Here is a 13,812-nt window from a genome sequence, read left to right on the forward strand (position 1 = left end):
TCTCGGGATGTGATTGAGTTCTAGGCCGTCGAACTTGTCCTCCAGCCGTCGGACCTCTTGGCAGTAGCGGTCATCTTAGCATCGTGGCAGCTTGATTCCTTCATGACTTGATTGACGATCAACTGGGAGTCGCCCCGAACGTCGAGGCGTCGGATGCCCAACTCGATGGCGATTCGTAGGCCATTGACGAGAGCTTCATACTCAGCCACATTATTCGATGAGGGGAAATGGAGACAGACCATATACCTCATTCGGACCCCGAGGGGTGATACGAAGACCAGCCCTGTGCCGGCGCCTTTCTTCATTAGTGACCCATCGAAGTACATTGTCCAGTACAACTGATCGACGATCGCCGTTTGGCGTTTGGATTTCGGTCCACTCTGCGATGAAGTCAGCCAATACCTAGGATTTGATCGCCGTTCGTGAGGCATATGTTATGGCTTGATCCATCAGCTCGAGCGCCCACTTCGCGGTCCTTCCTGTGGCGTCCTGGCTTCGGACGACTTCTCCGAGGGGAAACGATGTAACGACTGTTATGGGGTGTGACTCGAAGTAGTGCCGTAGCTTCCTTTTGGTGATGAGGATGGTGTACAAGAGCTTCTGGATCTGGGAGTAGCGGGTTTTGGAGTCGGATAGTACTTCGCTGATGAAGTACATGGGGCGTTGTACCTTGAGTGCGTGCCCCTCTTCTTCCCGTTCTACTACCAGGGCAGCACTAACCACCTGTGTGGTGGCTGCTATATACAGCAGGAGTGCCTCTCCATCGCTCGGGGGGACTAGGATCGGGGCCTTTGTTAGAAGCAGTTTGAGCATGTCAAGTGCCTCCTGGGCCTCGGGTGTCCACTCGAAGCGGTCGGCCTTTTTCAAAAGGCGGTAAAGGGGGAGACCTCGTTCGCCGAGGCGTGAGATGAATCGGCTGAGAGCGGCAAGGCACCCTATGATCCGCTGGACCCCCTTTATGTTCTGGATCGGGCCCATCCTTGTGATGCCCGAGATCTTGTCTAGGTTGGCCTCGATGCCACGCTCGGAGACAATGAAGCCGAGCAGCATACCCCTCGGGACCCCAAAAATGCACTTCTCGGGGTTGAGCTTGATACCGTTCGCTCGAAGTTTCACAAAGGTTTGCTCAAGGTCAGTAACGAGGTGGTCAGCTCGCTTGGACTTCACTACGATGTCGTCGACGTAGGCCTCAACAGTTCGCCCGATGAGGTCTCCGAAGCATCTGAGCATACATCGCTGGTACGTTGCCCTAGTGTTTTTTAAACCGAATGGCATCGATACGTAGCAGAACGACCCAAAGGGAGTGATGAAAGAGGTTGCGAGTTGGTCGGATTCCTTCATCGTAATTTGATGGTAGCCGGAGTATGCATCAAGGAAGCAGAGGGTTTCGCACCCCGCGGTGGAATCGACTATTTGATCTATGCTTTGTTGAGACCGGTGTAGTCGACACACATTCTCCATTTCCTGCTTTTCTTTCGAACAAGGACGGGGTTTGCCAGCCACTCTGGGTGGTGTACCTCCTTGATGAATCCAGCGGCCAACAGTTTGGCTATCTCTTCGCCGATGGCCCTGCGCTTCTCCTCGTTGAAGCGGCGCAGGCGTTGTTTCACCGGCTTGGAGCCTGGATGGATCTTCAGGGTGTGCTCGGCGACCTCCCTCGGAATGCCTGACATATCCAAGGGTTTCCACACAAAGATGTCTTTGTTGTCGTGGAGGAAGTCGACGAGCACGCTGTCCTATTCGGAGGAGAGCGTGGTGCCGATGCGCACCATTTTTCCCTCGGGACTGCTGGGGTCTACAATGACCTCTTTAGAGCCCTCTGCTGATTTGAACGATCCGGTCGCTTTTTCGGCGTCGGGCGCCTCTTTGGTGACCTTTTCCCTGAGGGCGGCGAGTTCCCCGGAGGCGACGATTGCTGTGGCGTGGCCGCGGCACTCGACCTCGCATTCGTAGGCCCGCTGGAAGGAGGTGCCGACGGTGATGACCCCATGGGGTCCCGACAGCTTCAGTTTAAGGTACGTATAGTTGGGAACGGCCATGAACTTCGCGTAGCATGGTCGTCCTAAGATGGCATGGAATGTTCCGGGGAACCCTACCACATCAAAGGTAAGGGTCTCAGTCCTATAATTGGACCGATCCCCAAAAGTAACGGACAGATCGATCTACCCGAGTGGTATGGCCTATTTGCCAGGCACGACGCCATGGAAAGGCGCTCGGACGGGGCGGAGGTTCGTCCGGTCGACATCCATCTCGTCGAGTGTTTTGGCGTACATGATGTTGAGACCGCTGCCCCCATCCATCAGCACTTTGGTGAGTCGCTTTGGACCGACGATCGGGTCGACAACAAGCGGGTACCTTCCCGGGCGTGGGACGGCATCTGGATGGTCAGTCCGGTCGAAGGTTATGGCGGATTCTGACCATCGGAGGAAGGCGGGCATGGCTGGTCCGGTTGTATAGACTTTGTGACGCGCGACCTTCTGACGTCACTTGGAGTTGTAGGCCGCCGACCCCCCGAAGATCATAAGGGCGCCGATTGGCGTCGGGAAGTTTTCGTCCTTCTCCTCGTCATCGTCCGCGGCGGGGGCAGGTGCCTTCGCCTGCTCCCCTTTGTTGGCGCTACCGAGCAAGAACTTGCGCATGAGACCATAGTCTTTGAGTAGATGTTTCACAGGAAAGGCATGGTTCGGGCACAGCCCCTCGAGCATTTTTTTGAAGTGGTTCGGTGTGCCCTCCGCAGGCTTCCGACCACCCTTGCGGTCAGCAGCGGCTGCAAGCGGATCATTGCGCCGTTGCTTCTTGTTCTTCTTTTTGGCGGAATGGTTGGAGGCACCTTCACCGGCGTCCTCGTCCCGCTTGGTCTTGCCGTCGAGGCGATCGAAGATTGCTCCGACTGCCTCCTCCCCTGAGGCGTGACTGGTCGCGATGTCCAGGAGTTCCTTGGTGGTTCGTGGGCTCCTGCGCCCCAGTTTGTGAACTAAAGATTCACAGGTCGTCCTAGATAGGAAGGCTCCTATCACGTCGGCATCAACGATGTTGGGAAGCTCGTTGCACTGCCGCGAGAAGCGCCGGATGTACTCGCGGAGAGTCTCCCCGGCCTTCTGATGGCAGTTCTTGAGGTCCCATGGGTTCCCGGGGTGTTTGTATGTGCCCTGGAAATTTCCCACAAATATTTCCCTCAAATCCGCCCAACTTTGTATGGCGTTGGACGGCAGGTGTTCCAACCATGCTCGCGCCGAATCAGCCAAGAATAGTGGGAGGTTGCGAATAATGAAATCGTCATCATTTGCGCCACCGGCTTGACAGGCAAGCCGATAGTCTTCGAGCCAAAGCCCGGGGTTAGTTTCACCGGAATATTTAGGAACGTTGGTAGGCGGTCGGTACCTTGATGGGAAAGCGGCGTTGAGGATGTGCCGGCCGAAAGCTTGAGGGCCCGGCAGGCCGGGGCTCGGACTTCGGTCCTCGCCGCTGTCGTAGCGTCCGCCACGCCGAGGGTGGTAGCCACGCCTGGCCCCTTATCTTGAGTCGTTGTAGGCGCGTCTGCGGGCGTCGATGGTGCTGCGCGCGTCGCGGTTGTGGCCAAGGCGTTCATGCACCGGAATAGTAGCGTGCTACCTGCCGCCTGGTGGCATCTGGTGAATTGACGGGTCTTTGGCGGGGCGCACCAAGGGCGTGCACTGGCTGGTATCGGGCTCGCGTCGCCGAGACAGTGAGCTCTCTGCCTGCTGCGCCGCCGCACGTTCGAGCAGCGTGCGAATTTCTCGGCGGGCCCGGTGATCTTCAGACGTCGTGGCCTCTGGAAGACCGTGAAGTAAGGCCATCGCAGCGGCGATGTTTTGGCTTGCCCAGGCGAAGTGTGGGAGGACCCCGTCATCGGTGAGGATCCTTCGGTGTACATCCCGGGCCGTGGCGCGTGCGCGCCCGCCATCTCCGCGGCGTCTGATCTCCTCATTGACCTTCTCGTACTCCCGGGCAAGCTGTTGCCCAGCTTCGGCGATCTCCTCCCTTCGGGCTCTTAGCTGCTCCACTCCCACGTGGGGCGGGACCGCTGCTCCTCTTTCGGTTGTCCCAGCGGGGTTGCCTGCCGGGGTAGTCTCCTCCCCAGAGACGCTCTCGATGTGTCCTTTGGGGGTTCCCGTCACAAAACATCCCCAGGAAGGATGGTGGCTCCCCCTGCTAGAATCGGAGCTAGAGGAGGACTCCGGCTTTTCGGTGAGGAGTTCGTGGAGAGACTCCGTGTCGTGTTCAATCACCCCCATGAACTCGTTGTCCATGGGTGTTTGAACCATGCGTAGTGCTAGAAGGTGGCTTGCGGTTGCCGCGGCGTTGCAGAGACCGGACGGAAACGCTGTCGGGGCGTTCCGTACGAGACGTTTCGGAGAGCGATGTCTCTCTCCAAAACGTCGCGTGATGCTGTCGTCGTTGGCGGTGGTGAGGCGATGTTGCTTCTCCCTAGACTGCCATGGTCCACCGGAGATGCCGAGCTGGCACCCAAGCCCCTCGTGGTCAAGGCCATTGGAGGGGAGAGATTGGATGGCGGCGTGCGACCGCACCAACTCCCCTCTCACCGCGATGATGAAATCCAGGCTCCCGAAATGCACATGTGCGCCCGGGACCCAGCTGATGTCGTGGTTAGCCATGCGTGGCCTGGTTTGGAACGCGCAAAGGCCCCTACCTGGCGCGCCAACTATCGGTGTTTCGAACAAACACCGGCGAGTGAATTTGTGATTGATGCGCGTTAGGCTCGGATGGTGCACCGAAGGACACAAGGTTTAGACTGGTTCAGGCCGAATGTCCCTACGTCCAGTTTGTTGCTGCTCGTGTTATCAGTACCAGAAATGGTTCGTAGTAGGGGGTACAAACGGTTGGGAGAGGGAGAGATCCCAAGTCCCTGATGGAGTGGATGAAAGGATGCCAAGAGCTCTGTTGGAGCCTGGCTATGAAGGTGTGTGTTTGTGTTTTGAGAGTCAATCCCCCCTTAGTGGGGAGCCCTGCCCTCCCTTTTATAGGCCAAGGGGGAGCAGGGTTTACAGATTTATCTGGTCTGATGATTTAATTATGAATTAAACAATTTCCATTACTATTTAATCATTTCTGAAAAAGGATAAATCGAAAACAGTACTGTGTACTCTCTCTCTCTCTCTCTCTCTTAGCCGGTGTCACTGACAGATGGGCCACACTGGTCAGCACAGTACCATCGAATACGACGGAGAAGACCGATGCTTTGACCGGTGAAAACTCGCCGTCGGCGAGGTCTTCGGCGAAGCTGATGGTACCACCGTGTTCCTCACAACAAGGCGCACTCACTGGTGGTATTGGTTGAACAGGTGGCAGCTCAAATCGAGCTCGACGCCGGCCATGGCGGCCACGGCGGCGCGCTGCGTGACCCCAGTGAGATAAGGCTGGTAGTGGTTAAAACGGTGGCTCGAGAAGAAACAACAGCTCACCTAAGACCTGCTCGTGCGCTTGGTTGGACCGGAGGAGCAGTAGAGGTGCTCAGCAATGGTTAGGGCGGATGCGGTGGTGCGAGCTGGCGGTGACGGCGATGTTTCGGCGACTGTAAGGTGTTAGAGCTTCAACCAATAAGCGTTCAAGCTCCAGAGAAACATGGCGATGCTAGAACTACAACTAGAAAGAGGAGAGGCGCGCCGTAGCGACTGGCACGGTGAGGCGAAGCGCGTGGCGGCGTTGCGGCCAGCCACGAAGAAGACGACGTCGCGCAGCGGCTTTCAGTGAAATCAAGTGGCAACTGCGGGTCGGCTAGGTCCGCTAGGGCACGGCGAAGCTAGTGTAGCTTTGAATTGGGCGGCGATGGAGTGGAGGCGGCGAATTGCATCGGCGAGCGCTTGGTGACTGAGATGGCGATAGAGAGACAAAATGAGACGGTGAAGGTGTGTTTGGGGACCCAAGTAGAGGAAAAGGGCACCACGGCTTTGCCACGGACGTGGCAGAGTCGACCAATCAAGAGTTTGCATGCCCTAGCTCTCAAAGGCGCCGAGAGAACCCGGCGGCACCGGTGAGCAGAGAGAGAAGAGGAGAAAAGGGTCACGGCAGGTTACTGTGGCTCAAGGCAGTTTTTCTCTTTTTTAAAAATTCTCCCAATCCATTCAGAATCTCAACTAGATCTTTTATGCAAACTTGTTCAAAATAAAAAGACCAAGAACTTTGCTTTAAGGTTCAAACCCAAATTCCAATTGGTTTAGAAAGTACAAATTGAAATTCAAATGAATGTTCACTATTCATTGAATTAAATAAAGAATTCAAATTTACTTAATTAGGTATTTTAGAGACATTTTCTAATTATTAATTTTAGTTCAAATTACTCAACCAATATCTCTATTTCAATGTACAAGTTTTGTACCAATCAATGAACAACATTTGTCAAGCTTTTATTTGTGAAAAATGATTTGAAAATTCACCATAAATTGAACTTTCTAACTATGTTACATTGACTTAACTCAAATTGGCAATTTATAGAAATTGATATTGAATTCAAATTTGAAACTCAAATTTGAACATATTTAACTTGATTTAGCTACCAAAGTTTGATACTAGGGTAAACCACCCAATTTGTAATGGTTTAATAATTCTTTGCTCCATGACAATACAACCCTAATTCGATGTTATCATAACATTTCATGAAATCATAACACCACTCAAATACAACATATACATGGTATATGCAACACATGAAATGCATTGATGCCATGATGCTTGAAGATTATGCATGACAATGATCATGATTAAAGTTTTATTAAGTGCTAAACATCTGGGATGTTACAATCTTCCCCCCTTACAGAAATCTCGCCCCAAGATTAAGAAACACCTAAACCCTGGGGTTAAGTAATGGAAAAGAAAATGTGTCAAACACTTCAACTTCCATTAACTACATAAGGCAAGAAAGGAGATCTACAAGTTACAACAACTTTTACAGATAGATCAAGAAGAAGCAAGGAACTCTGGATAGTGATCCATAAGATAATCTTCAGACTCCCATGTAGCTTCATCTTCTGAATGCATATTCCACTGTATCTTGTAAAACTTAATAGTTCTCTTCCTAGTGACTCGATCTTTTTGATCCAATATCTTAATAGGATGTTCTGAGTAAGTCAGATCTGGCTCAAGATTGACCCCTTCAACCTCAATAGCTTGATCTGGCACTCGAAGACGTTTCTTCAATTGAGACACATAGAATACATTATGTACAACAGAAAGATGTTCTGGTAGTTCAAGGCGATATGCTACTGGTCCACATTGTTGCACAATTTGAAAGGGACCAATGTGGTGAGGTGCTAGTTTTCCTTTAACTCCAAAATGATTAACTCCCTTCATAGGTGACACTCTCAAATAGACATGATCACCTACTTGAAATATCAAAGGTCGACGCCTTTTGTCAGCATAACTCTTCTGGCAAGATAGTGCTGCTTTCATATGACCTTGTATTATTTGAACCTTTTCTTCAATTTCTTTCACCAAGTCCACTCCAAAGAATAACCTTTCTCTAGGTTTTGACCAATTCAATGGAGTTCTACACCTTCGACCATAAAGAGCTTCAAAAGGTGCCATTTTAATACTCTCTTGGTAACTATTGTTGTATAAGAATTCTGCCAAAGGTAGACATTCATCCCACTTAGCTAAAAAATCAAGTACGCAAGCTCAAAGCATATCCTCCAGAATTTGATTGACCCTTTCAGTCTGTACATCAGTCTGAGGATGATAAGCTGAACTGTGAATGAGTTTAGTGCCCAAAAATTTATGCATCTGTTCCTAGAATTTGGAAACAAATTGTGTACCTCTATCAGAAATAATAGTTTTGGGTACCCCATGAAGACTTAGGATTCGATTAACATATAACTCTGCATATGTTTTTGCTGGGTAAGATGTTTTGACTGAAAGGAAATGTGCTACCTTCGTAAGTCGATCAACAATAACCCAGATAGAATCAAAACCTTTGGATGTTTTGGGGAGACCAACAATGAAATCCATGCTAATGTCCTCCCATTTCCAAGAAGGAATAGACAAAGGTTGTAGTAGACCAGCAGACTTCAAATGAACAGCTTTTACCCGCTGACAAATGTCACACTTAGCTACATAATGGGCAATCTCTATCTTCATCTTTGTCCACCAGAATCTTTGTTTCAAATCTTGATACATTTTATTACTCCCTAGATGAATAGAATACCTAGACAAGTGAGCCTCGTCAAGTATCTGTTGGCATAATTCAGGAACTTTGGGAAATACTAAACGGTTCTTGAACCAAAGAACACCTTTATCATCAACCTGAAAACACTGGGCCTTTCCATTTAAAACTCTTTCTTTGATATGAGCTACCCCTTTGTTTTCGGTTTGAGCAGATACAATTTGATCTAGAATGGTGGAATCAAGAGTAATATTAGCTAGAGTCCCATGCTGAATGATCTCCATATTCAGCTGCTCCATCTCCTGACACAAAGTATGGTCCAATGAACTTGCCATAAGACAATTTCAATGAGACTTACGACTGAGTGCATCGACAACAACATTTGCTTTGCCAGGATGATAGTGAACTTCTAGATCATAATCTTTGATCAACTCCAACCATCTTCTCTGACGTATATTCAATTCTGATTGAGTAAAGATGTACTTCAAACTCTTGTGATTAGAATAGATATGACAAGTATTGCCCAACAAATAGTGGCACCAGATTTTGAGTGAATGAACAACAGCTGCTAGCTCCAAATCATGTGTAGGATAATGTTCCTCATGACGCTTGAGCTGTCGTGAAGCATAAGCAATAACTCTACCTTCTTGCATCAGTACACACACAATACCAATACTAGAGGCATCACAGTAAACATCAAATGGCTTCTCAATGTTTGGCTGAGCTAGAACAGGAGCTGTGGTCATAAGCTTCTTCAAAGTTTGAAAATCTTTTTCACATTCAGATGACCAAACAAACTTGACATGATTCTTTAACAGCTCAGTGATAGGCCTAGATATCTTTGGGAAGTCAGGAATGAAACGACGGTAATATCCTACCATCCCAAGAAGACTACGAACCTGATGAACAGTGGTAGGTGGTTTCCAATCAAGAATATCACTGACTTTTCCAGGATCAATAGCAACACCCTCGGCCGACAAGACATGACCAAGGAATTGTACTTCCCCCAACCAGAATTTGCACTTACTGAACTTAGCATAAAGCTGGTGCTCTCTTAAGCGACCTAGAACAACACGTAGATGTTCTGCATGCTCCTCTTTGGTTTTGGAGTAAATAAGAATGTCATCAATGAACACAACAACAAAACTTATCAAGCTCTGGCATGAACACTGAGTTCATAAGATACATGAAATGAGCTGGAGCATTGGTTAAACCAAAGGACATGACAAGATATTCATAAAGACCATATCGAGTTGTGAAAGAAGTCTTAGGAATATCCTCAGGTCGGATTTTTATCTGATGGTACCCAGATCTGAGATCAATTTTGGAGAATACCTTAGCTCCCACCAGTTGATAAAAAAGTAGATCAATGCGAGGAAGAGGATACTTGTTTTTGATAGTCACCTCATTTAGTGGACGATAATCAACACATAGCCTCAGGGTCTTGTCCTTTTTCTTCACAAAGATAGCAGGACATCCCCATGGAGAGGAACTAGGTCTAATGAAACCCTTATCAATCAGTTCTTGCAACTAAGTTTTAAGTTCTGCTAACCCCTTGGGATACATTCTATAAGCTCTTCTAGATATGGGAGCAGTGCCAGGTTTGAGTTCAATCACAAACTCCAAATCTCTCTCAGGAGGCAAACTAGGCAAATCTGCTGGAAACACATCAGGAAACTCACACACTACAGGAATATCTAACACTTCCTGAACAAAGGCTGCACACACCCTCTCAACTGCCCTTTTTGGAGTTGGTAATTGGATTAACAACTTAGAACTACTATGAGGTGAGTTCAATTGTATGGTTCGGCATAGAGTATCAATGATGGCCCCACGCTGACACACCCAATTCATACCTAGGATGACATCTATATCTTGATCCTTAAGAACAAGCAGATTTGTAGAAAAAGTGTGATCAACAAGATCTATAGGTGTCTGATATACCATTTCCTTAGTAACCAGTCATCCACCAGGAGACTATATATAGAAACTGTGATCCACAACCTCTATAGGTAAGTGATGTTTCATGACAAATGTTCTATTGATGAATGTATGAGATGCACTAGAATCAAATAGAACAACTGCAGAATACTTTGCAACAGAAAACATACCCATCATGACAGGTTCACCCTCAAGAATAGAATCCACCTGAACATAGTGAACTTGCCCCATTTTTTGAACAGGCCCCTTCTTTTGAACAATCTACTGACGGTTCTGCTACTGACTCATAAGTGGCCTTGGATTATTGGCTTGCTTGGGTTGGCGACAATCTCGAGCATAGTGCCCAATCTTGCCACAGTTGTAACATGGGTTAGGATTATATGAAGTATTTTGCTGTGTTACACTGGGGCGAACACCAGGGGCATTCGGCTGGCGTGGATAGAAAGGATATGTAGCAGGTCTAACAACTGTCTGCTGCTGGCTTTGCTGCTGTGGTAGATGATAAGAAGGACAAAAAACAAACCTCTGACGCTGACTAGAGCTACCAGAGGTTACAGATGATACATTCTTCCTCTTCTTTACCTCCTTATGCTAGCGATATTTCTCTTCAGTTGTAATAGCAATACTCACCAGCTCATTGAAAGTAGCAGTGGTACATGTTGTCAACATTGTTTGTAGCTTGCTATTAAGTCCGCGCATGAAACAACACTTCCTTTTAGCATTAGTGTTGACATGTTCAGGGGCATATTGAGATAACTGATTGAATTTCCCCACATACTCCATCACACTCCTACCTCCCTGTTGCAGCTTTAGAAATTCCTCAAGTTTCATTTCCATAACGCCATTGGGAATATGATGTGCCCGAAACGCATCATGGAACTCCACCCAAGGAACCTGGTGTCCCTCTGGCTGCATAGCAAGATGACTTGCCCACCAGGCACCAGTAGGACCCTGTAATTGCTGTGCAGCAAACAGAGTCTTCTGATACTCACTGCAACGAACAAGCCCAAACTTTTGCTGAATTGTTCGGATCCAATCATCCGCCTGAAGAGGTTCATTAGCCTTGATGAAGATAGGCGGCTGAGTCTTCAAGAAATCAACATAAGAGCTATTGGCCTTAGGACCACGACGACATTACTGACCAGGTGCCATATTCTGAGCCATAGCCTAGAGAATGTGAGTATTATTAGCAGTCGCATTGACCAAGTGAGCAATAGCATGCGCCTAGGTTGGTGCGGCTACTGAAGGTGGTGAATTTGGCATGTTGGCATCATCCTGTGAAGTACCAGCAGCAAAATCCATGTTGAGGGAACGAGTCCTCATTCTATAGGATCAAAGCGATAGTCAGCCACAGATTCTTGTAAAGATAAGGATAATATAGACAGGTAAGGAAATATAGCATGAACAGGTTTGATGGTATACTCAAAATAAACATACTGTAATTGTGAAGGTGTGCAATGTATTAATTATGACATGATGCATGAACGATTCTTACGTTATACAAAACGGCCTCACCAAAAGTAAAACAATAAGACATATATGATGGCACATACATACGGATCACTCTTACTAATATAAGGTCACTCAACACTCTCTTACTCGCAAGTTAGTGTACCTGCAAAAATTATTTGCATCACAGCCCACCCCAACATACATTACCACTTGAATATAGAAGTGGCACCCATGCGATTAACGCTGCATGGACAACGCTGCATACGTGGCTAGCACGTATTCACTTCCCATACCTTCGCTTTATGGGTCATGCACGAGTAAATACACCCCGGCTGTGCGACCATGACCACATCGCATGGTAGAAACTTACACCCTGTATGTTGCCATACAAGCTGCCGTCAAGTAGGCCACTTCTTGAGGAAAGCGGCCGGATTCACCCCTCCGACAAAAAGGCCCGGCATCACATCTTCGGAGGGAGGGTTACCAACACCATTTGACCATGAGGTAACTGATGGTCAACTTACCTGCTTACTTGAACGTAGGTGCGTCGTTACAGAATATTAAGTTTTAACTGTAAGTAATGCAGAATGTAAACCCTTCCCATACTTAACTTTTATTGAGTTAGTTTACATAAGTGCCATCATCTACATAACTTTAACCATACTCATAACTTAATATGAACTGCTAGCATTCCTATCCTTAGACATAGGGCAATATATTACATGCTATCCCACTCTTACATAGCTTCTAAACATAAAGTAAGCTAGAACCATTATGTTAAACAAAATAACTTGAACTACTGTTATATTCTTTTAAGGTTGTTTAAACAGTAATACTAGCAATAATCTCTGTAATAATGCTCTGGTACCAACTATAATAGACCGCCAAATTAAACTGGCCCACATACACATATCATTGTCATTAATGACCTCCGACTGCTATGTATGGGAATCAAATAATTTTAGAAGTCTATCACGGGGTCACTTTTCGCATCCGATCAGGATCATTACAGAAGACATTGTAGTATTACAATAGATGATACAAAAAAATTACATCAGAGCTATATATAGCGGAAGTATTAAAGTTCACAAATTTACAAACCATAAGTTTAGTTATTACAAACCATGAGTTATAAAGACACAAACCATAAGTTATGTATCTCTATACAAAGTAGGATAGCAATATTAACATGATCATTAACAACATAAAAGTAACATCCTGCCCAAGGATGAGGGTACAAACTACTGCTGGCTATGGTCCTCCTGGACATGCATACAACAAGGGTAAAACTCTATTACCTGCTCTTGTTGTTCACCTGCAACATGGTTTAACAAACCTTGAGTACTTGAGGGTACTCAACAAGACTTAACTGTCATAAAGAAAAGACTCCAAAGGTATGCAGGCTTAAGGGATACAAAAAGGGTTAGCAAGATTCAAAGTTTGCTTTTGCATAAAAGCTTACTAGCTGTAAATCCTTACTTTCAATGTTTTAACTTGACATTATATCATTGAGAATATCCATATGTACCAAAAATAAAATCAGTCACTTCATTTATCATATCATATCATTACCATATGTAACAATGTTCCATGTATTAAACTACGATGAGTGGTCACCGGGTCGAGTCTCCACAACCGAGGAGCAACGACGATTCGAACCGATTAAAAACCTAGATAGGGATTCCTAACCACACGACATATCCAGGTCCCGGACCTACATATATCAACCCTTCCCTAGGATCCTCCAAAACAAGAATGGGTACGCGCCACCCGAGAGCACAGTACTCCATCGCCCTACACCATCCCGGACGGTATCGTAGGGTGGGTACACACTACTCTCGCCATCTCTCCACTTCCAGTGCGCGGTTATCCTTTCTCATAATGGAATAGCCTAGGTATCAAGCTTACTAGAGTATGTGGCTAGTACTGCAAAGTCTCAACCACAACAGGCCTACATCGAACGGTCCTTAATCGATACAGGCGGAGCACTACATTAAGACTCCATTCTTAATGCAAGCTAAGCCACCCGGTCTCAAATTAAACAAGTCTCATTTTCCATTCATTTGCATTCGAGGAATAGTAAAGGTTTGAATGATGAACTCATCATCCAACATCAAGTGTTTAAGCATGGCTAAGCATCAGCTAACTTAAAGTTCTATCTGGTTCCAAGGATAGGAATTTGAAACATCAAGGTAAGTAATGCATCAATTTGGTTTCAACCACATTCTATCCACTTAATGCACATATTATAGGACTCAAGGGATAAAAGTAATTGTAAATAC

General features: G+C 46.9%; 1 protein-coding gene across 1 annotated transcript; it reads right to left on the reverse strand.

Moving 5' to 3' along the window:
* Positions 1–1,736: 1,736 nt before the first annotated feature.
* On the reverse strand, positions 1,737–2,438 carry LOC136503702 (uncharacterized). The gene is made up of 2 exons (XM_066498695.1): positions 2,189–2,438; positions 1,737–2,092 (listed from the first exon to the last, which is right to left on the reverse strand). The coding sequence occupies exons 1-2, from the start codon at positions 2,436–2,438 to the stop codon at positions 1,737–1,739; spliced, it is 606 nt and encodes a 201-aa protein (XP_066354792.1).
* Positions 2,439–13,812: the final 11,374 nt, after the last annotated feature.

This window comes from Miscanthus floridulus, chromosome 14, assembly GCF_019320115.1.
Source record: "Miscanthus floridulus cultivar M001 chromosome 14, ASM1932011v1, whole genome shotgun sequence".
Lineage (NCBI taxonomy): Eukaryota > Viridiplantae > Streptophyta > Magnoliopsida > Poales > Poaceae > Miscanthus > Miscanthus floridulus.